This window comes from Struthio camelus, chromosome 1 (assembly GCF_040807025.1).
Source record: "Struthio camelus isolate bStrCam1 chromosome 1, bStrCam1.hap1, whole genome shotgun sequence".
Taxonomy (NCBI): Eukaryota; Metazoa; Chordata; class Aves; order Struthioniformes; family Struthionidae; genus Struthio; species Struthio camelus.
In genome coordinates, this window is record NC_090942.1 from 124,835,328 (window position 1) to 124,858,669 (window position 23,342).

The 23,342-nt window shown below is 39.0% G+C and overlaps 1 protein-coding gene across 3 annotated transcripts in view; it reads left to right on the top strand.

Annotated features, from left to right (window-relative positions):
* Positions 1–23,342, top strand: part of ABCG1 (ATP binding cassette subfamily G member 1) — a 67,415-nt gene that overhangs the window by 18,166 nt on the left and 25,907 nt on the right. For all 3 annotated transcript variants that reach the window (XM_068914850.1, XM_068914860.1, XM_068914843.1), the window contains 3 exons: positions 20,451–20,568; positions 21,351–21,483; positions 23,064–23,114. In XM_068914850.1, coding sequence (XP_068770951.1) covers positions 20,451–20,568; positions 21,351–21,483; positions 23,064–23,114 — 302 coding nt within the window. The remainder of the gene's footprint in view (positions 1–20,450; positions 20,569–21,350; positions 21,484–23,063; positions 23,115–23,342) is intronic.

Here is a 23,342-nt window from a genome sequence, read left to right on the forward strand (position 1 = left end):
GGGAGCAAGGTTCCCCGTTGGCGCATCTTGGCAGGTTTCCCTCCAGGACCAGCAGTCCCATCTGTCTCCTCCAACAGGTTCAGGAGAGGGTGATTCAGCAGGCTCTGTTTGCCCCGATGAGGTTACTGGGGTCAGTCCTCTTGCCATTGTTCCTCAAAGCCTCGGCCAGGTCTTTGTGCTCACTGAGATGAGCTTTTAATCACGTAACCAAAGAAAGACAGTTTTTACACCTGTTTGGCAGATTTGATTTTACTGAACTTCCTGATTAAAAATAAATGAAGTAATGTACCTGGCCAATAACTCGTTGAAGTTGGTGGAAAATTTCCCCACGATTTAAATCATCATTGAATTGTAACTCACACCTGCACATTTTCACCCCTACATGTGAAAGTTTGGGGAAAGCTATGAGTAAGTGCAAACAGCGAACAGAGCTGCTGTCATTTGTAATTATAATAAATCAGGTTCTGCTGTCTTTAAGCCTGCGTTATGACTATGTGTGTGAGTTGCTATATTAAAAATAGACAGAGGAAGTTGACGGGCATTCCTGAAGAAGGCTGGCTATTTGATTTCCTGTCCAGGAAAACAATGATGCAAAAACCTCAAGGAGAAATATATTACCTGAAGCAGTGACAAGTCCCTGAACTCTGAGATTATGGTAAGACTGTGTGTTCATAGAGAGTGATTATGTCTTTTCCAGTAATAGTATAACACCTAGGGCCACAAAAAGAAAGATGGAACTCCATAATATGCATAATACCCCTTACCATACTTATTCTTTATCTTCCACACAGAAGCATGAGTGTCAGTCTCCTGAATCCCATGTACCCTACTCTGCATATACATTATACAAAAAATTTTAAATAGAATAAAGCAGGCCTTGCCATATAGGACGTGGCTGCAGCATTGTAATGCTCTGTTTTTGGTTCTTATTGACAGGTGTTAAATAGTGGAAATAAACTTTCCTGGGCAAAATGAATTAGGGCAAAAAGTGTTGTACATCCTACAGTACTAATTTGGGAAACAATGCCATGACTCAATTCAGACATTCATACTATACTCCTTTAAAAGTACAGGGTCAAACAAATCTTAAAATCACAGCAATAACATAATGGATAGAGTTTACCCAATGAATAGATACTTGATAGTCTGCCAGGAGTTTCATCCTATAGTAGAAAATTTTGGACCAAATTCATCCCTGATATAAATGCACTGAAATTAATAAAGCTTGCTCAGGGAAGAATGTGGCCTGCTACCTAAAAGACACTTTTTATTCACTCGTAAATGTAGTGTAATGCTTAAAAGTGCCTTCTCAAAATACAGAGGCTAATATTGTTTATGCTAAATATGGAAGCGTTGTCTGTTGAATGTCAAGAAATACAGTGTTAGGACCAGACTAGAGTTTTAAATACCAAGGTGGTGAAAGACAAAGTCCTTCTCTTTTGCCCTCCTTTCCATCGCCCACAGATTTAACCTAACCAAGCTTGTTCTGACTTGTGTTCCAGCTCCTGTTCAGATGATAAGTATTACAGATGAAGCAGAGCGATGCATATTTATATGGCGGTGGAAATGTGTCAACACAGAACATGGCACATAGGCATGTCTCAGAGCCTCAGACAGGCCCCCTGTTTCAGAGTGCCAGGAATAATGTTTTGGCTTCTTACCAAGACTTCTAAGTTTTCATTTTATTGTTCTGTGAGCATGTCGTATGTTTATTATCTTTATATGTAAAAATACATTAATGTTCTATACCATGTGTAAATATATATAAATACATCCAACATCTGTATGAATATGTGTAAATATGAGAGAGTGTGTATATGTATACATTCTTATTATTCTGTTTTTATGTATATGCACCTATGCCTATCTACACAGGTGTATTTATTTATGTACAAAATCTGGCTATATTTCACTCTAACAAATATTTTGACGATAACATTTTATAGAGGTGTATATTTCTCCTACTTTGTAGTGACAATGTGGTATAATTATAGGAAAGAAAAGAAATAGTAACCTGATTTTTTTTTAATGAGAAGGAAAAGAGTATTGGTTGCTTAGAAGTGGTTCAAGTCTGTTGCTACTGGATTAACAGCATAATAAGGTGAAATAGCAGGAGAAATGACTGCAAAAAAATGGGAGCTTTTTTAATCCATCTGAATGTTGTTGGTGTAAAGAAAGGTATAAAAAAGTCATTTTACTGATTCTTTTCAACAGGAGCTTATTGTATTACATAAGTTGAGTAATTTTCTGCTCTCGGTAATTTCTCTTGTAATCAGATTGCTTATATTTTGTTTGTTCCTGTTTTTTTGAGGAGTTACAAGGGAGAATGGGTTGTCGCCCTTGTGTATATCAAGCCCAATTCATACGTTTGGACAATTTGGCCTCTCTGTTTACAGCTGCCAACATTGTTATCTGAATTCCTTTTGTATTAATCTGAGCGTGATTGCACCTCACTTTCCTGCTGGGTGTAAAGGAGAGCCTGCCTATATCCTAGATAAATGTGTTCTGCTTCTCTTTGTTTGAGTAATGATTTGCCAGTGACAGAGAACTGGCAGGAGCTGTGTCTTGGGGTACAGAAGGAAAATGCTAAGGTTTAATGTCAGCTGATGGGAGCGTGCACTTTGATTTGCAAAATGCGCTGACAGTAGTGCAAAGAGTGAGAATCTAGTAGAGATTTTTCTAGCTGATTTTCTTGGGGACTAGAAATGTCCCTTGACTACACTTGAGGGGGCAGATGACAGAGCTGACAGTGCCTGGGTGAGCACCTGAGGTCTGCAAATGAAGGCACTTTCCAGAAATAGCTCTGTGCTCAGAATGGATGCCTGCACTCCTGTGCGGCTGCATTCTCCTTCTCCAAGTATCTCAGTTGTGGGGAAGGGAAAGGGCTGATGAGGATGTTGTCTGGTGGTGATCAGGCTTGAGAAGATCCACTCTGCGTACTCTGGACCCCCGGCAAAGCTGAGAGATACGAGCAGGAGTCCTCCGTGATCTCTTCTTCATAGGCATGAAGGGAGCGGGATAGGGATGGTGAGAGCCATGTGACTGTCATTGTCTTTTGTGCTAGCTGTACTGGCACTAGTATACCCCTGGTTTGTGTGAATTGACTAACGCATTTTAAAAGATTGTCTATGTGTCCCTCCTCCCCTCTTTTCCAGTTCCCCTCATTATCCATATCCGTAGCCGTTCTGTGCAGGTGCTGATACTGAAGCACCCAGGAAGAAGTGAGTCCAAATGCTTTCAGGGTATTTACAACTGTACACAGGGAAAGGAGATTGAAGATCAAGTTAAGATTAACCTCTTCTTTTGAATCGCGTATCATTATCTAATTAGATCAGAAGCAAAGCTCTACAGCTTAGTCAGTATTAGAGCGTAGGCACCAATTTCAGGAGGAAGCCTTTGAGAAGAGCAGTCTTTGCTTGTCCACCTACACCATTTTCTTTGCAACTTTGCAAGAGTGACAAATGTAAACCTCCCCAAAGGCAGTTGCATCTTCTCCTTACGCATTGCATTTGGAGAGACTTCTGCCCTCTGAACCACTGAATCTTGGATGACCCCCATGGGGTACCCTTGTCTTTGCTGTCCTTGGGCTGGTGGTTCAGAGGCCGAACAGATCTGCTAGAAGTCAGTGGATCAGACCCTTCAGGAGAGAATCTGCTGGTTTAGTATCACCCATGCTACTTTCTTTCAGACACAGAGAGCCTTTAGCAGGGACTTGGGGCCATGATTCAGATAGACTAGAGGGAGAAGGAATAGGAGGGAGCCATGAATTGTTCCTTTGCCTGAACAAGGACTGTGTCATCCAGCAGTTGCTTTGCCTTATTGCAGAAAATGTCCAAATGGCCAGATGGTTCAAGTATATGGAGGTACTGCAGCTGGGGCTCTTGTTGCACAAATTACAGGTCCCATTCTCAGGGTCTGTATATGCTGGGACTCATGCCAGATTCTGTGGTTTTGGTTCCAAATGACTTCCTAGTTCAGGTTCAGCCATCATCTCTCTAGAACAGCATGTCTTGTGTGGTTTCCCCAAGGATTCTTTTAAGGTAATGGTGAGATTTTTGTAGGCAAAGCTGACCTGCAGGTTTGATTAAATTTTGAACTTTTCTCCCTATGTGAAACTAATCCTAGTGTGACCTTTACTTTCTTCACCTAGAAGAGTCTTACATCAGTGCTTTGGATCACCACAGGAGAAAATTCTGTAGCAGACCCTTTCATTCTATAGGGACAATTTATAATCAGCAAATAAGTGGAGAGTGTATTAGAGAAGAATAGAGTAGAACAGATTCTGTCCCTGCTCCAAGATCTTAATCTTATGTATTTGATGTCAGTTGACTAAGATTATGGGACCATGAATCTGACCAAAGCATGTAGACGCTCCTGTGGTAGCAAAAATAATTGTAAAAATCCAAAAGAACTTTTACAAATATTACAAATATGTAAGTGGAAACTCATCTGTTAGAGGGAAGTAGAAGTTAAAAGTAGTGTGTTGGGTTTTGCTGAGGTTTTCACTGGAATTGGAGTGGTGACTCAGTTTTAACATGCACATACAGAAATTTTAAAAAGTAGTAATATTTTCAAAATGTTGTGATCTGATGACAGAACAATGTTCTGTACTTGTGCCATTACCCAAATTGTTGCAACCCCTATTCTGTCAGCATAATGGAATCTCACTTATTGGCAAAAAGAAAAAAAAACACAGGTGGTGTATTCCGCACTTACACATAATATTCACAAACATTTAGCTAGCATTGAAATCAAGAATATTAGAGGCTTGCATATTTTTCCTTTTGCACACAGGTTACAAGTGGCATTACTTGCCCTTGTTTTGTCACATACAGTTAGAAAAATTTGCCATGAAAACTTGGAACTTGTGCATCTCTGCTATCACAACAAATACGTTGCCCCTATAAGGGATGTGTGTAGCCAGGTAAACTGCAATAGCTAGATTGCTGTGTGTAATGAAGCTGCTCATCTCACAATGGGATTTTAAATTGCACTTAGGTATACTAGACATTTTTAAAAATTTAATTACTTGTGTAGTTATACCTAAAAGACAGTGGACCACATTTTCCCTTAGGTACCTCATAGCCCTGAGGGACACATTGTCAGTCAGATTCATCTGAGTAAACGTAGACTTGTACCATGTAGGAGTTTCTGTCCAAGTTAGGCAACAACCTAGGCTTTCTTTATATACAAAGGAGATTTCACTGACAGAGTCAGGAAAGTATAGGCTGTGATTCATCTTATCCCAAATAAGCCTAACAAGTGTCTCTTTCTCACATTTACTAGGATGAATAACTCAGATGCAGATGTTTGCATTCTAGATATTTGCAGCTGGTTAAGATAAATCCCACCCTGAGATTTTCAGTTCCTTATATGTCTGTATTTATTACATGGAAGGTGTCTGCCTTCTATGAATCTTGGAAGATTGCTGTGTATCTAGATTGTCATCCCTGCTTTTAATCCCTCAGCCTTGTGTCAGCTACTGAACTAGCATAAACCCGTGCTGCTTTACTGATTTTGGTGGAGCTCTGTTGCGTTACAAGAGCTGAGAATGTAGTCTGGTGAGAGCATGTGGTTTTTAGGATCAAAGCCTGTGGTTGGAAGTGACATGGATATTGTTTTAACTATGTCTTTTCGTAGTTTCATTTAAAATGATAGTATTTGTAAGGAAAACCACGTAAGGAGCCTGGACTCTTATCACCTTCTTCTCTTCTGGTGTACAGCTGTTAACAGGTGGTATGGATAAGTAGGTCATAGAAGAAAGTATACTAAATGTAGATAAACAAGTCATACAAAAGTCATGCAATAAGAGAATAAAGAAATCTCAAGAGACAAGTCAAGCTTCATTTTCTAGTAAGGTATCCAACTGACATTTTTCTGAAATGGCATTGTCACTTTAGTTGATGATGAGAAAAAAATGGAAATGTGCTGTCTTGACTTTGGAAAAACAACTATATTTTGGAATATGGTTTACAGGGACATGCAATTAGAAGGGTATGAGAAGACCAACAGTGTTTATGTGAGCCTGTCTTACTAGTGATGAACATCAGTCCTCAAACTGTTAACATAATTGATTTCTGTTGATAGGCTTGTGATTTGTGGAGGAAGCATCTGCTTTCACTATCACATTTTTCCTATTCTAATAGACCAGCTGGGTCAGCCAACATCCAACCTAAGCTTGTCCATAGCTTACCCCTTTCCTTCTCATTGAACAATTGAATAGCTGGGTCGTAAAGGACAAAAAGAATGAAAAGAAGTTATGGGTGTTACCGAGGAGTTGGCCGATATAAAGTATGAGCAAAAGGACTGTTGACACAGAGGGTCTTCTGATAAGCCTATAATGAAAGTTCATCTGGGAATTTTCAATATCCTCTTTTTTGTTGGAAAATGGTAATGCATCAGGGTAGAAACATGTTGGTTCTTGCAATTTTTTCTGACTACTTTTGTCAAGTCCAGGACTTTCTAGTTAGGAAGAGAAAGACAGAAAATTCGGTCCCTCTGCTGACCAGGGCATTTGAGAAATTTAAGAGACTCAAGCTGTAGTTCTTAATCTGACTCAAGGACTTAGACTTGGTTCGCCTCTGTATCAGTGTACAAGACCGCTCCAGACCACTGGCTTCTGGAGTGACATGTTGTTGTTTTGTAAAAAAACCCCACTAAACAAAAGATCCTTCACCAGAATTCAGGATTGAGTTTTTTCTCTGCTGCAAAATAAAAAGAAAATGGAAACTTGAAATGGAAATCATACTTTTCTGAAATGAGTTCTTGCTTTCTGACTTGCCAGAAATGACTTACCGATCATTTTGTAGATAATTTAGAAAAATAAGCTTTCCAAAATGACTAATGAATCTGATGCCTCATTTTGCATGTCCTGTTGTTTTTTAGCTTCAAATAATTTTCATGTGTATGTTACAATACAGTCTTAGTATGCTAAAGAAAAGATAATCATCAGTTTATGATATTTATATTACAATATAAGCGTGTGTGTCCAATGACTATTTCTATTTTGCATATGAAACGCCCCCAAATTTTTCCTCTTGAAAACTCTCATCTTTACATGGAACATATTACTGATAAAATATTTCATTGCTTAGGGTATATGGTTAGCAGCAAGAGTCAAGCTTTTTGCAAGTTACTCTATAAGCTTCAGCTAATCCATAACATAAAATGTAGGTCAGCTGAAGCTTTTTAAAACAGATGGAAACGTAGTAGTTTGCGGCAAGCCAATAGATGTATGTGCCCACAAGGCTGCCAACTTCTGCAGTTCCGAATTGCAGGGAATGCAGAAATCAGCCTCCTGAAAGCCGCTTATTCTAATTCATTTCATTCCAGAAGCACCAGTACACTGTGCAGTTGGGTTTTGTTTGTAACGTATTAGGCACTGACATGCTCGAGAGGATGATAATTAGTTCAGTACTGTTTAGAGGATTTTATATTTCATTTGCTGACAATGAAGTTTAATTTTAATTTGGGTGACTTCGTTAGTGTAAATATTGAAGAAGAGAGACAAAAACACAGTTGTTCTAAGTCAAATGCAAGAACTGGAGGTAACCCAGGGTTTACTTCCACAAACACTTCAGGTTTTCCTTTATTTTTATATTCCAATCATAGAAGTTATCTGTCATTAGATTAGAGCTAGAACGAAGTGAACTTATTACCCTATGTTTCTATTTCATGAAAGTATTGAGGAGAAATGGGGAGAAATAGCATGGCTCCTTCTGATAACAAGGCTCTCCCTGTATGTGCACTCCTGCCATCCTTATACGTGGCCCCGGGGGGTGTCTCGCTGAAGTAGAAGCTTCTTCAGTCTCAGAGGTTCTTCTGAATGTGGCTCCCTGTTTCACTCACTCAGCTCTCCCAGGTTTGGAGGACAACTGTTGAAGTTCTGGTCAATGCCTCTGCTCCTGAGTGGATGTATGAGAATTAAAGCCATAATACCTGAGTTTAAAATTTACATTTAAAAACACCTTTGATACTTACCTCTGAGTGTGTTTCAAAGGATATTCCTAGCCTCAAGCATTCTCCCAGTCTGTTTGTGGAACACAGAATGGGGACAAGAGCAGTGGAAATGGGAAGAGGTGGAAACGGTTCTTGAAATTTGCAATGCAAAACTATTTGATATGGTTTGGAAGGGAGGCAGGATAAGAATGCGTAGGAGTTCTTTAGAAGGTCAGATGGCCAAGCTGTTTGGCAGTTGTCTCTTCTTCAGAGAAAACTCTTGAAACAAACTGTCATCACCGTTGTAGTTGGGTAAGACTGCTGTGAAAAACTGGTTTTTGTTTGGAGTCAAATATAATATTTTGAATTATTGAAACTGACTTGTGAGTTGTGAAATGTTTTAAAGGTCAAACACTGTGGTATCTTTTAAATGGCAAAAACTGGGACTCGGAACATTTTTCAAAATTCAAGAAATGTGGCTCCCCATGTGTGTAAGGGTGAAGGACAAAATGTTAACTTGGGAGCATATAAATCATTTCAGAAATCCATATTTTTGAGAGCCACTTTTCTTCTAATAATCTTGGTAGTTTTTTCCTATGCCGTTTGCAGGAGCTATGTCATCACATTCCAATTTAATGTAGATATTCTGATAAAGCTGTACCCAGAAGTATTACAGAAAGCTTTTCTTTGCACACCAAGCTCTTCAACCTAGCTCTTACCATCAGGCCCAGCTCGGAGAAAAGAAATGTTACCTAATTTCTGCTGTCCCTGCTGTAGCTCTAGAAAGCACCAGGGCCTCCCTCTCCAGCCCTTACACAGGGTAGGTAGAAGGAGAAAACCAAAGTTTTACTTTCCCATTTTTTCCCTGCTTGCCTCCCTGCTTTGTCTATGCATATGGGTGGGGAGAGATTGGAAAGGGGAAAGGAGAGAGCAAAAATAAAGAATGTGGTTAGTCTAAACATCAGCACAGGAGGCCTGAAGTGGTCTTCTCTCAGGGAGGATGGGTTTCTTCCCCCCTGCACAGAGTAATCTGGCTGCATCTGAGTTTGGAAATGAGGCAGGTGGGTCAGGTCAGTCCATAACAGCTGCTGGGCTATTTTAGAATATCTCCTACTTGAAATTTTTTTCAAAAGAGAAGGGATATTGGAGAACCTTTTGGTTTTATCTGTTTGTAAGGCTGTGAATAATACTATTTGTACTTTGAGGTAAAAAGGTAATGTGATTATGAGGAAATTGCTTTCTGTCTGACTGGTATACGTAAACAGCTTTCATCTCTAAATGTATGTATGAGGCGCGTGACTTTAGTTTGTCATTCAAGGCAATGTGTCAGCCTTTCATTTCAAACTGTGTTGGCTCTTCTTTTGTGAGGAAAGACCTTTCTTGCACTTTTAAGCAACAGAAACAAAGGCAATTACAAAGAAGAACCAAAAAGCAATTATCAAACAGAGACTGGGCTATGGATATTGCTTTGAAAAGACAATTCCAGTAGATTCATAAGAAAGACGAAGTTGTGCGTCATTCATGCATGTTTTTTTCCCCTTGCATTTTTCCTAAGGGTTGAAGATAAATTAGGGAAGCTATTTTCTTTGCAGATAAAGTGCAAGCTATGCCCCAGATCTCCAAATGCTTCAACATGTAAATACTGCTTTTGAAGCCATCACGTCTAGTTGCGAGTACAGATTTATTTGCATGCATGTTTGAAGGTTGCTTTCGTTCATTGACCCATTTAATTGTCAAACCCTATCCTCGGTTGCAGGCATATGGCTTCATGTGCATGCTTATGAAAGACAATTGCCTTTGACTCTCTCGGGCAGAAACATTCAGCAAAGACATGGGCCAGAACTGAGTCTTCCTGTGGACTGTCTGATTCAAATCAATAGGCAGGACCCATATGTAATTGTAATCGTCCTATAGAACTTAGCAGAAGCCTGTACCCTTGCTTTAGAACAGGCTAAAGGGACCCATACAAAAACGATGTGATTCTCTGAGTTCGCCAGGTGCCTGCAGAGATGGGTTGCCCACTGTGTTCATCACTGAACCTCTACTGCTTCTAGCCCTTCTTGCTCTCTGTGAGTGGACCAAAAAGCCCTTCTTATGTCCTTAGAAACACACTGTAGGAAGAGAAATAAGGGAGGGGTTGCTTGCCTTATTCTGGTCCTTGTAGAAGTGGATAGGTTGATGTTCAGTCTCTGTGAATACAAGGGATGGCTCAGGACAGCTGTTCCACTGGGACCAGTTTCAATCAATGCTTCTTTAACAAGAATATTATTTCTTTAACAAGAAAGGTGTCTAGCTGTTACCAAGGCCTCTTATCACCTCAGGTTGCAGTGATGGGTTGCTTAAATACTTCGGTTCTGCTTGCGCATAGCCATAAATAAAAAGATTAGATTTAAAGGGGACTGGCTCAAAAGATATTCATCTCACAGCAGGGTGGGGTGGTGTAATTCGTGACTGCTGACACAGTGAAGCGTGCACATCACACTGCTGATTTCCTTTCTGTTCCTCTGTCCTGGTGGTGGAACGTGGTGATTCAGGAAGGTCTAAATTCTGTGTCCATCCTCAAGGACTTCAGTTTCATGTCATTCAACGTACAGGTTCTATGTGTATAAAACTTGCCTATCTGCTCTTTGTACAAAGCTAGCAGAGAAACATTTCCTAGCCAGAAGATGTGACACAGCCAGACAAGGTGGGTGAGGTTGCGTAGTCTATTAAACCTTGAAACTCAACATTATGGGGTTGCAGAGCTTGCTGCCTAACTGGCTGTCATATCTGATTAAAGACAAACAGTATTCAGATGCTAAAATAATGTAATGAGCAGCTTGTGTAATAGAGAGAGTCTGATGCACACAACTCTTATTTTGAAGTGTCAAAGGAATGAAAATTTTACTTAATCAGGTCTTTTTCTATTTGACTCCGCAGTGTGGACCATCAGATCCAATGTCTTGCATTAGTTTAATATCTAGCCCAGGAATCTGGAAAAACAATAAAATTAAATGATCTTTTCAGGTTCTTTATATTCTGCAGTTTGATTTAAGATTTTCCCTTGGCTAGAACTCAGTTTCTCATTTAGATGCCTGTCTTCTCATCAGAATATTCTCTTTTATTTTACAACATTACGTAGAGTAACTAGGGATTTCATGTCATAAATCTCTGGTGTTAGGGTTCTTAAGTTCTCTTTAGACTCCAAACCGCTATATGTTCAACTGACTTTCCACAGAAGTTAGCTGGTAATTTAGCACAAAGAAAGTGTGCTGCTAGAAGTCAAATCATAGGCATGCCCGCAAAGAGAAATCAAAAATTGCTTTGAAAGTTTATTCTAAAATATTTAGCTTTTAATTAAGATCTGACCTTCCAGGATATTTGTGCTTAAGTTTGAACCAAGTGCTACCAGTACAGTGATGTGTTGCTGAGCTGATCGATATTGTCTGAGGATCGATTCATAGGAAGTTTAGCTGTCCACAGTTATCAGAATGGGAAGTAGTTGCTAAAGCCTAAAGATAAAGTAAAAACAGAATGTCTGATATGATTGTACATTCAAAATGAGGTCAGGATAATATTGTTTGTTGAAACATCTCAAACGTCAAGTGCCAGTCCAACCTGAAGACTTTGAGTGTGTGATTTGTATGCTTAATTGTTGCAATTGTGTAAGTGAATGAGGGAATATGGTCAAACTGATATTAAATAAGTATCAGAAAAATCTTGATATATCTTTTCTTTGTGACTGATATTGAAATCAGCCATCAGTTTCTTGACAAAGGATGAGATTTGTTACAGCGTCTAAAGGTTTGGTGTCTAGTCTGAGCTAATTGTCCTGAGCTCCCTCTATAGTTAAGAGAAAGGAGCACCTGCAGAGGGTGCATCCCATCCCAGAAGATAAATTCAAAAGAGGTAGAATTAACTACCCTTTAAGGGCACTTGTCTCTCTTTCTGGGTAATAAAAGGATCCTAAAAGATAAGTTTAGGTTAGGTGTCAAACTTCTACGAGCGTAAAATTAGGTAAGGTGAACTGTACAAGACTGGCTGTAAGCAATGGGCTAAGCTCTCTGTTTGAGTTTTGAATAATCCTCCCTTGGTCACTAAGTGGGAGATTGGTTGTGGATCAAGAGTAGTATATTTAAGAAAACCTGATTGTGGGTTATATTCACAAATGTGCTTTAGCCCTCCACACAGAAAGGAGCTTCACTGCCCATTGGGATTTTTTTTTTTTCGGTCAAGCATGAAAGACACACATTATATTTTTAGGCTGAGTGGAACAGATTCCTCATTTTTGAGTTGGAGAGGACTCTGAAAGAAAGGAGTTTTATCTGATTACTTCAAGCACTTGCTCAGCTTTTATCCCCTCTTCTAATGTTTTGGTGCTTGGCATGCTGTTTTAAATAGACATTTATATAACGAAGGTTATTTCTCTTAGGCAAGGTACAAGAATGCATTACAATTGTAAATTCTGTTAATTGTCATAAAGCAGGGCTCAGAGCTTAGACAACGGAAAATCCCATTGTTCTATGTCCCTGAGAGATATGTGAATAAAAAATAAATATATGCATGTTTGAATTCTAAAGCTTAAGTACAAAAATACTTCCAAAAGCATTTTTTATTCACTTGAAATGCACAAATGGTGATTGAAGCCATAGATTTTTGTTTGATTGAGAATTACCTTAAACACATTTATTATCCCCAGTGTGACTTCCCCCCTCCTCCAATTACATAGGTACAGTTTGCGCCTGTATGTAATAGAGAAGTTCCTGTTATTTTAGCAATATAATTTTTCACTCTGCTTCTCAAGAAAGCTGTTCTGCTCCCACACATTTCGTGGAGGTAAAAGATGTCTCTCTTTCTTTCCGAGTATTGGTACCTGTAATTGACTTTGACTTAAGCCTATGTGAGCTCAGTGGGGAGCTGGGAAAGAAATGCCGGTTTAAGCAATCTCCATCAAAAGATTATTAAGTTCAAATTATTTGAATAATATCTTTTTACTACAGATTATACTTCTCATCTGAGGATCTAAAAACTCTTATTTAAATATTAATGAACCCTGTCAATATCACGGAGAAGAAAGCATTCTGTACTCATTTCGTCAGTGAGGAACACGGTGCCCTTGTTGGTTAATAGCAGAATTAGAAATATTCAGAAAACATTTCTCTCAGAAAATCCCTGATAATATGTCATTTTATAGAAGCACATTGATTTTGAATTAACTTTGACTTAGGTGAAAAGCCCCAAGTATCTTAATCTTATCACTTGGAAGTGATTAGATTTTTCTTGTTTTATGCGAAGATAAAGCAAACAAGCAGTCCCAATTTAGACTGAAATGATTTGTATGGCCCAGGATGAATGTTGTGTAAGGGATAGTTTCATTTAATTATAAATCCTATTTTTGTTTCAGGATGGAAAAGAATAGGAATCTCAGGATAAGGATTCCTGGGTGGTATAAACTGCCCCAAATGTCCCCATCTGCTGCAAAGGGCTGTCCTATGTCCCCTGCCTGCTTGCGAGCTGAACCTTTTTGCCCATTATGTGAGCAGCTGCATTCCTGGAAACAAGCCCTCTGTGTGTTTCATTTCCTAGGAGCAGTTTCTGGGTGAGTTGGCTTGCTCATCTGGCTTGTTACAGGGTCACACCTGAAAGCCAGTTCAGGGAAAATGATAGGAAGGTGCCCTGGGGAGAGAGGATGGAAAGAGAGACTACCCCCTTGAGGAGCATCATCATCTTCTGTTGGTATAGGCTGCTATGATCCAAATAGCCCCAAAACGCGGAAACTTGGCCACCACCCTGCACCAGCTACTAGTCACTCTGTGCCTCTCCTAGCACATGTACAGTTACCATGTTTGCATATACAGAGTGGATAGCTATAGTTGTAAAATGTGTAAATCATCAAGGCCTAATTTAAAGGCACAATTATGTTATTTATATGCATAGAGTAGGCACCTGCACCTCTTTTCATGTGCAAATATATGCGTGCTTGCCTTTGAAAAAGTGATCATGACTCTATGCTCCAGAAAGACATGCGATAAGTCAAAGATACTGTGATTGACCTCAGTGCTCTAGAGTTTGAACCTCCTATTTTTCCATAAGTGCTTATTCGCTTCTGGGGTTTACGAACATATTCTCTTGGGCCAGAGTAAAACAGAGGAAATAAAGCATGAGGAGAACAAGATATATAGCATGGGATTGTGGCATGGGATAGCCTTCTCCAAGAACTTTCGGGGAACCTCCGTGCTGCCTCTCCTTGCTTATCCCACCCCTGCAGAGGTAAAACTCTGTTAGATGTACTGTCGCTCTACTTAGAAAGATGAGCATAGCCTCCATAAGTAGGCACGTAGATGTTTCACTACATCATCAGCTCTCCCGGTACAGAGAACAAGAGCTGGGATGTGGAAAATGAGTAAGAGTTTGGTAAGGATTGAGCAAGAGAAGTTTTTGTAGATATATTTACATCTAGGTGTGTAGAAAAGACTTTTTGTTAGTGTAAGAATGATAAAGATTCATGTCCCCTAGCTGATGTTTTATTATATCTACAGATGTTTCTAGTGTAGATCTGGGCTTAGGTTGTTACTGCCTTTGTGTGCCTCCTGTCCTCTGCTTCTCTACAGAGTTTCTACCAACCTTCACCAGCTGTTAAGTTTTCAAAAGAGTCTATACACAAAGTATCTGCAAGATATCATGAGGCTGTTTCCACATCTGGATGGACTTTTGAAGGTTCTTTCTCTGATGCATATGTCACTAACCTACCCTGTAATGTGAAATGTGACCCATTTAGTCTGTTTTGCCCCTGGTGCTTGCCTTGTTCCACAGTAAATTATCCAGGGAAAGGTCTGTAGCCACCAGTATGTGGATATAATGGGTCTCAGGGGTAGCAGCAAAGTCTTATATTTGCTAGGAGCATTTTTCCATGGTAGGAGTAATCTCTGCTCATGTCTCAAGGGGAAGGATGAGGATGTGGGGTCCGATTCTTATTTCCCTTCCTCATGTTTTGTCTTGGAGAAGTCCCTGGACTTCATCATATTTTTGATTGAAACAAGAGGTAGTGAGATGAGAATTAAGCCTCTGAATTTTAGAGTAGGAAAATGTAATAAAATTTCCTTAATGGAACAGAGTCAGTACATAGTGCCAAGAAAGTGCTGAGGTTTCTACTCATATTTTACCAATCTATTTGATTGATGGTACTGTAAGCGAACAAATCTGTGTATTAAATTTAAATTTAATTTTTACTGTTGTAAAAAAGTGTTGTTTTTATTTAATTTTTTACTGTTTTAAAAGTATGTTGCTTGTAAAGGTTTTAAAATAAGTCAGATATTAGTAATTTCCTACTTGCCAGAAATGTCATCAATATTTACAGCTGGGTGTTTTTGAGCAGTACTAAATGATACTCCATCCAAAAAAGTAGCACAGAAAGACACAGAAGTATAGTCCTTGCATATAATTTTTTAATAAAGAAGTGGTGCACTTCTGCCTGGCTGTGGTTAGGAAGTATAGACAGAGCTGGTTATGATACCTTTGTTTAAAAGAGCCAAACCCTGCTTATTTTGTGGCTCAGATTTCAATAGTTTATAATTTTGCCAAACTTGAGCTGCTTGAGTTGAAGTTTTGTGTCTCCTATTTGCTATATTGAATTACTGAGAAATCTTTGAGCAATTTCAGGCCTGTGGTACTTACAGGGCATCATCAGCTATTTCCTGCCTTCAGAAGAGCCTGTGATACAAGAGAAACGGTTCAGATGTATTTGGAAGGGCAAATGCTGCTCTAATTGCAATGAGTAGGGAAAGCCCCCTGGGCTCACCCAGGAGCTGAGGCGGGCTCTGTGTGCCTGCTGGTGGATGCAGAATTAGGCTAAAATGCCTAGAAAGTTCTAGGAGTATGTGACATTTCTGTGAATAGCAAATGAGTATACTACTGACAATGAAATGCAAATGAATTTAGCATTTTGATATACACCTAGAGATATTATTTACCTGAAGAAATTCAGTGTAAGGGTAGGAGTTCTACTCATGTTTTTTTTGTACTGATTAATCATAATTTTTGTGAAAATGATAAAACTAAATCTCCCCCGAAATCCTTGTAGAATCCACAAAGAAGCAGATAAAACCATCAACCGATATCTCCATTGCTGAGTCCATTAGCAAAACTTCTGGTGATTCAAGCAATGAAAGCTCCTCTGCTCTTTGCATCAAATAAAGAGGTCTCCTGAGATCATTAAACAAGGGGCTGCCCTGGGCTTTTTGCTGCAATCACACAGTAAGGGAAATCCTCTGCTTGAATGGGTGCCTGTTGAAGCTGGTCATGTGTTTTTGGCTGTGAATCTGGTGTATTATTGCAGCGCTCAGAGTTTTGCATTCCATAGGAAATCCTAACAGAGGAATAAACAAACTCCATTTCCTCGGGAGGAACGGTTGAACTCTTAAAAGTTAATGTGCGATTAAATTAAGAATAAAAATGTTTACTTTACCTGAAATTTCTGTTTCAATTTGAATTTCGTTTTGTATTTTATTTTTTGTGTGTTGTATTGAGGAAGTTGCTATGCGGTTGTTCAAGTTGGTGATGGATTATTAAGGTACTGTTGGGAAACTAGTATTTTAAGTAGTGCTTGAAAACGATATTTAGATTCCCGTAGGCATAGGGCCCTAAATACATGTTTGAGGATGAAGTCACAGTACATCTGGGAGAGGAAGACTGAAAGGATCCAAGCTATTTTCCATTGAAAACCAAAATAATTCTACAGAGAAACATCTGAAAGTCATGACGCTAAATTGAGTCTTGATGTAACTCCAGGCAATAAGGAGACAGCCACTGTGATATTAGAACTGTATGGCCCGTCCTGTGCATTAATCTTATGGTGAATTCTCTTCCATTAAATTCCGCCTAGGCTACTGAACCTCCTTGCTGCACTGATCATGAACTAGTGACCTAGGGAAAATGAGCTGGGCCAAGTAAACTGGGATAGAAGGTGGTCAGAAATTCCTAATATGCAGCAGATGGGCGTAAAACAGTCCCTGTATTTTAAGAGTACAAACTCCTCCAAATGCATAATCTGTTTCTCGTGAAAGACATGTGGCCCAATATAGACGTTTTAGGTCAACTGATTCAGTTAAAGATTAGCCTCAATATTCTGAAACAGAAGACTATAGTTACTTACAGCCTTTAATTCCTGATAAAGGATTATACTTGGCACCAGGCTACTGCTGCAGTGTAAAATCTCTTGGTTAGTTTGCTAAGTTAACCTTTGTAATAGAAAGGCTTCTTATATATATGTTTCCAGTCAAAAGAAGAGATGATTTTGAGTTTGTAGTGACTGAAATACCAATGATTGGGATAAGGATCTAAAATTAATAGTTTTTTTCTGTTTCTTTTTAAATTATATTCTTGTACTGTTTCGCAAATGAGTTGGAGAGATGCATCCCACTCATATTTAGGTGTTATGTATAAGATGCTTATAATAGAAATCTCCAGCAGAGGGGTAGAAACAAATACTGGTAATGAGGGGGAAGATAATACAATTAAAAGGTAAACTGCTTATCATTTGTGAAATGATATTTAGTAAAGTAACTTTAATGGCTGTAATTTTCAATCTTGCAATCATATATGGTGAGAAGAGTGGCTTCAATTTTAGGTAATGGTGTGTAAGCTGGAATATTTTCAGATGGTGATTGTGTGTTTGAGTTTCTCTCTCTCTCAGGATTTATGACTGGCCACATTCTTTATACTCCTATTAATATGTGCAGTATTTACTATCCTGATCCTGGCACTCGTGATGAACTGACTATTATGAAACTCTTACAAGAATCCTATACGCTGGAAATCTGGGTCAGAACAAACCTATACAGTAGAAACTGCTGTCATAGAAAGTTACCATGTGATGTTCTGTTGTTTTGAACAGCTTTGTGGGGCAGACAGAGAATACAGATAGGCACCAATAAATGCTTTACACCATGGTTAGCTGCACTACATGTGGGCCCCAGGGAATGAAATCCCAGCCCTACTGATGTTAATGGCCATTCAGCTTGGCCAGCTTTTGACCAGTGTGAGAAAGATTTTTCCAACTGCATGTAATTTGTGTGTGTTGTGTGTGTATGGATAATGCATGTAATAATTGATCATGAATTCTGATGTTTGAGTCCATTATACAAACCTCATAGGCTTGGGAGTTAGCAGAGTTTCATTAGGCTTAGGGAATAGTACCAAGGACCTTGTCTCTATAGAACCTATTTAGTAAATATTGTTATATTTGAAAGGTCTGACCTCTTGCTTGCCCCTTTCTTTCAAATCCTAATTTCCAAAAAATGGTGACATTGGCATGAAGGACAAGGTTGTTGGACCTTGCCATAGGTGCGATTGATTTCTGTCTTCTAAATAGCTGTTCTTTTTGGCAGATTCTCTTTGCTTTTGTTCTCAGGACTTGCTCTGTGAATAGGCAATGTGAATGCTGTTTTCATACCTGTGATATCTCAGTAGCTTCCAAACAAGCTGTTTCATTCAGGTCCAGGACAGGATTTTTACCTGTTCAAAAAAAAAAAAAAAAAAAAGACACTTGACAAACCATTATTTTGATAGATATGGTCAGATACATTTTCCAGCACATTTGCCATGAAAAAAGTAGAATCATATATTTCTAGAGGGACTTTTTGTGGCTCTCACTTTCCTCCTAACTTGGGGAATGCTTGAAGAAGAGTATTGGTTGTGGATTAGGGAGGTCCTTTGGCATTAATATTCTTGATGCACAAGTGTACTCTCTGTGGAATTGAAAGTGTGTGAACTGAGAACAGAGAAATGAAGATCTGAAGAGAATGGTAGGTGGGTATGAAAGGAGAACAAGGAACGATGAGTTTAGGAAGAAAAAGAAAGCAGTAGAAGAGAATCCATCATTTATTTTCTAGGTATTCGCAAAGCGATTTTTCACAGCATTTCAACATTCCAGCTAGAACCTATGCTAATGAAAATCATAGCAGTGGGATAGCTTACCCATGGCATATAAATGCTGCCTGCCTGCATATACACCAGTATGGCAAAATGGATTGCTAAAGCCCAGCACTGCATGTAAGTGGATCTTCTGCCCCTCCATTTTTTGCTGTCATTTAATTATAGAAACATTTTCAGCATAGTGCAGGATTATTTTTGACATCTTATATTTATTTTAGGATTAGAGTTTAACTAAAGTAATTGTTCATTTAACTGAAGCCAGCAAGCAGATAAATAAAAGTGAAAGAGATTCTGAAAAGTTTAAATGCCAGTCAGGTGCCCACCTTCCCCACCCAGTCTTCTCCCTATCCATGTTCTAGAGATCACTGAAGGAGAAAGACTTTCTCAAAATCTAAAGAACTGGAGAAGACAAATTTGTGAATCATCATTACAGATTATAATGAAAGTCCAAGTAACCCATGATGTTTTGCAACCCACAATTTCTATATTACTGCACTTTAGTTTTCTAGATGTCTGCTAACTAAATGTCAACCATTTGCTTGTTTTACTTACCAGAAAATATAGTAAGTTTTATCCAGATGATAGATTCCTTGAATTCAGTAAAATGCCTCCGCTCATCATTTAGAATTGTATACTAGAGGTCCTGAATTCCTGCGCAAGAGAGCAGAAGTGTTAGATTGCAGTATGCCTTCAAACGGGAATCATGCAAGACAAGATGAATCCTCATTGGTGTCCAGTTTGCATACATCTACAGAGCCATTGATTTCAGGGCTTTAAATTAGGGTTTGCCAACAAAGGTAATTTATTCAGGAACAAAGCAGAATATTTAAAGTTGGTATTGTAGTTATTCTAGGACAGCTCTGCCTGGGGACATGCTTATCATGGCATGATCTTCTGAAGTGGATTAATCTAAATGAGAAAAAAAAGTCCTTAATTTGGAATAAGCATTTCCCTGGAAGTTATTTTTACAGAGTTATTATCGTCTGTCTCCCTGCCTAGACAAGCCCTTGGAGTTCCACATACGATGGGCTCTTAGGATAAGAGAATGAAGCAGGATTCTCTTTTCCTGTATGTCTCCTTTTGCTGTGTTTCTTGTGATGTCTCTTTTAGTGGGAATGAACAGAAGAATGGTGCTTTTCCTTGGAGATAATGGCTGTTGCTCTCCAAGACATTATTGTTTTGTTGAGAGGGCAGCACTCTGGCACTGGAGGTGCAGAGATGGCAGGGAGCTCTGCACCAAGCCTATGGAGTTTTCCATTAGCTGTGGAATATTAAATATTGTAATTGAAATGCCAGCATCCCAGCAAAATACTACCAATGTGTAGAAAAAGGCAGCAAGGCTTCTTAGTCCTGTTAGAAAATTTCCAAGTGAATCAAGAGTACTTGATCATAAATGGATTCCCGTAATCCCGCTATACTACTTGTGTAGTGGGAGGAGGTTGCTGCTCCCACGCAGAATCTGGCTTTTGATAGTCATTGCAGTGTGCTGATCTTAACATCAGCCTCTCAGCAGGTACCTATTAAAGTCACTTTGTCGTCATTGTTTAGCAGAAATAAACTTAACATTGTCCACCAGACAATGAGCTTTTCTTTTTTTTCAGGTTACAAGACCCTTTTGAAAGGAATTTCAGGGAAATTCAGCAGTGGAGAACTTGTTGCAATTATGGGTCCTTCTGGCGCTGGGAAGTCGACACTCATGAACATTCTGGCAGGATACAGGTCAGTACCAACGAAAAGCCTGGTAAGATGAGGACCGACTAGGCTGATGGTTCTTTAGAGACAACAGCAGAAGAAATCTTACCAGAAGGATCTTACCCAGTGTTTGCAGAAAACAAGTACTGCACAGATCTAAAATTAGATTCTTATTGTTTGTATTTTTCTATTTTTCCTGTTCTGGACACTTATGATTTATCTGTTAACAAGTCAGATCCAAGAATAGGAAGCAATTTCAAGCCCAAAAACCAAAAAAATTCTTCCTTTCTAGCTGTGTAATAAGTCTGACTCAGTGTCTTATGTTTATGATATTTTAAAATTAGGTTTTTTAGGCACTTGAAAAAAAATGGCCCTTTTTATCAACACTTCCGGAAGTTGAAGTCTTCTGGACTAAACTGCAATGTGTGAAGTGACTGTGGTTCATCTTCCTGAACGTGCTATTCTGTGGCTAAATACGAGGTGGCTCTATGTTGTTGCCCTCTGGTCTTAAGGAACAAGACACACTAATCTAAAAAAAAGTCACTTGAATGACTTGATATTTTTTCAGATATTCATATAAGGCAGCACACATTCTGTACTAACCCGAATTAAAATTTTCATCATAACTGCGTGAAGCCTCTCATGAAAGAGAACATCATCACAAAATAAGTTGATTTCTATCCGCTGTGTCTGTTTTATTCTATACTGGACAGTAATTACCTAGTTACTGAAGACTTCCACAAACTGAGGCCTGTGGCAAACAAATGAAAGCAAGATTCACTCCTGATTATTTTCTTGGTTCATTTCAGAGAGACGGGAATGAAAGGAGAAATTCTCATCAATGGACAGCCTCGTGACCTGCGCTCTTTTCGCAAAGTCTCCTGTTACATCATGCAAGATGACATGCTCCTTCCTCATCTTACTGTCCAAGAGGCTATGATGGTGAACGTTATTTCTGGCTCTAATTTATTTTGGGGTGGTGGCTAACAGAAAATTTCCATTTGTGTATTACACATGTTCCTACTCCTGGTGGTGCCACTAGATGTTGGCTGTGTCTAATCCCAGTCAATGGAAGTGCCTGGACTTGGATGATGTCTTGAATTCCATTTCAGGCTCATACTTCTATGGGTTGTCTGAGCTTGTTTTGCTTTATGTTTTTCAATTTGTGACCAAATTGATATTATGATTTGGAAGAAAATTTAAGACTATACTCCATAGACCTCCCAAAGAATGAAGCCTATAATTCTGTACAGAATGAGCCTTTGCAGAGAGCATCTTTTTTCCTGAATGATGGCTGAGTGACCGATAATAACCTTTACATCTCCCTTTCTGTCTGTCTTCCATGCTGTAACTGTAAAGTGCTATTTTGACTTTAAGCCTGGGCCATCTGCTGCTTCTTCTCTTTTATGTCTTTTCTTTGATAAAGGCATTGTATAAAATCTCTTCCAGTTCTTCACAGGAAAACAACAAGAACAGAATAAACCTGAGACTTAAAGGCAACAGAAATTCTTTTCCTTGTCATTTGTCATAGTGGCAAGAGGATTACTAATTGCCAGCTTGAGTGATCAGTCTAGAAGCGTCTGTTGTTCAGTTTGAGAAAGGAGCCATTCTTTCTCAGAGGATATTATCATTTGATAAGGCTAAGGTTGTTCATACTGTATTCCAGCATCAATTCACAAATTTTAAGCTCAGAAGAGACCACTGTAGTCTTGGCTATGCTTTATGTGGCTACCTTCCTGTAAAGGCTCTTCCCTGTGAGGAAGTTTTTCTCTTTGTTTGTATGAATTTCCTGGGCAATATGCTCTAGAGGACCCTGCTTGAGCAGGGAGGTTGGACTAGATGATCTCCAGAGGTCCCTTCCAACCTAAACCATTCTGTGATTCTGTGATTCTGTGAATATTGTAGTCAGAATCCCATAGGACCACTTTTGTAGAACTGGACCCAGATGATACCCTCTGTATCTAAATGCAGCAATCAAGGATCTGACAAAAATTAATTCCTTAACTATTTAATTACTTCTAATAACGATTAATCAGAATGTTTTGTGGCGTTGCCTCTTAGGACAGCAGATGATAGCATCTTTCGCAAGATTATTTACTTGTGTACTCTTCTGTTCACGTCCTGGGGAATGAGGGAGTTTTTTGGTTATCCTCATGTTATGGATGAAGCACAGAGAAACTGTGATTCTAACATTGCCTGGGAAGTTAGTGGCAACGCAACAAAATGCATCTCCTCTATTTCTCGCAACTTCTTTGACTTGCAGAACGGCCTTTCTTTCTAGTACGGCTTTTGTCAGATACTTGAGTGATTGCCTAAGTCCGCATATCCTCAGTCACCTACTGCGCAGGCATACATGATGCTTGTGATTTGAACATTATAGTTCAACTCAACCATTTAATTTCCCTTCTGGGTTAGAAGAAATTGTTTAAGTGATATATTGGGATGTGCCTGAGATGCCCACTGAAACTGATTATCATGCTTTCGATGAGTTCAAAGCTGAATTCCTTTATATTCCATTCCAGGTATCTGCTCATTTGAAACTTCAAGAGAAAGATGAAGGAAGAAGGGAAATGGTATGTATGTTGTCCTTCAAATTGAGATTTTTTTTGAGAATCCATGAAATAAGGTCTGTGCAGGTGACATTTTTATCTAACATTGAACTGCATTAAACTTGTAATGATGGAATAAAGCATAACCTCAAAATTGACAGCTATTATTATGAGTGAATGAGTAGTACAATCTCTATGAAAGTAGCTTTCAGTATGCCTGAGGCTAGGACTGAATGAGTAATTGTAAAAGAC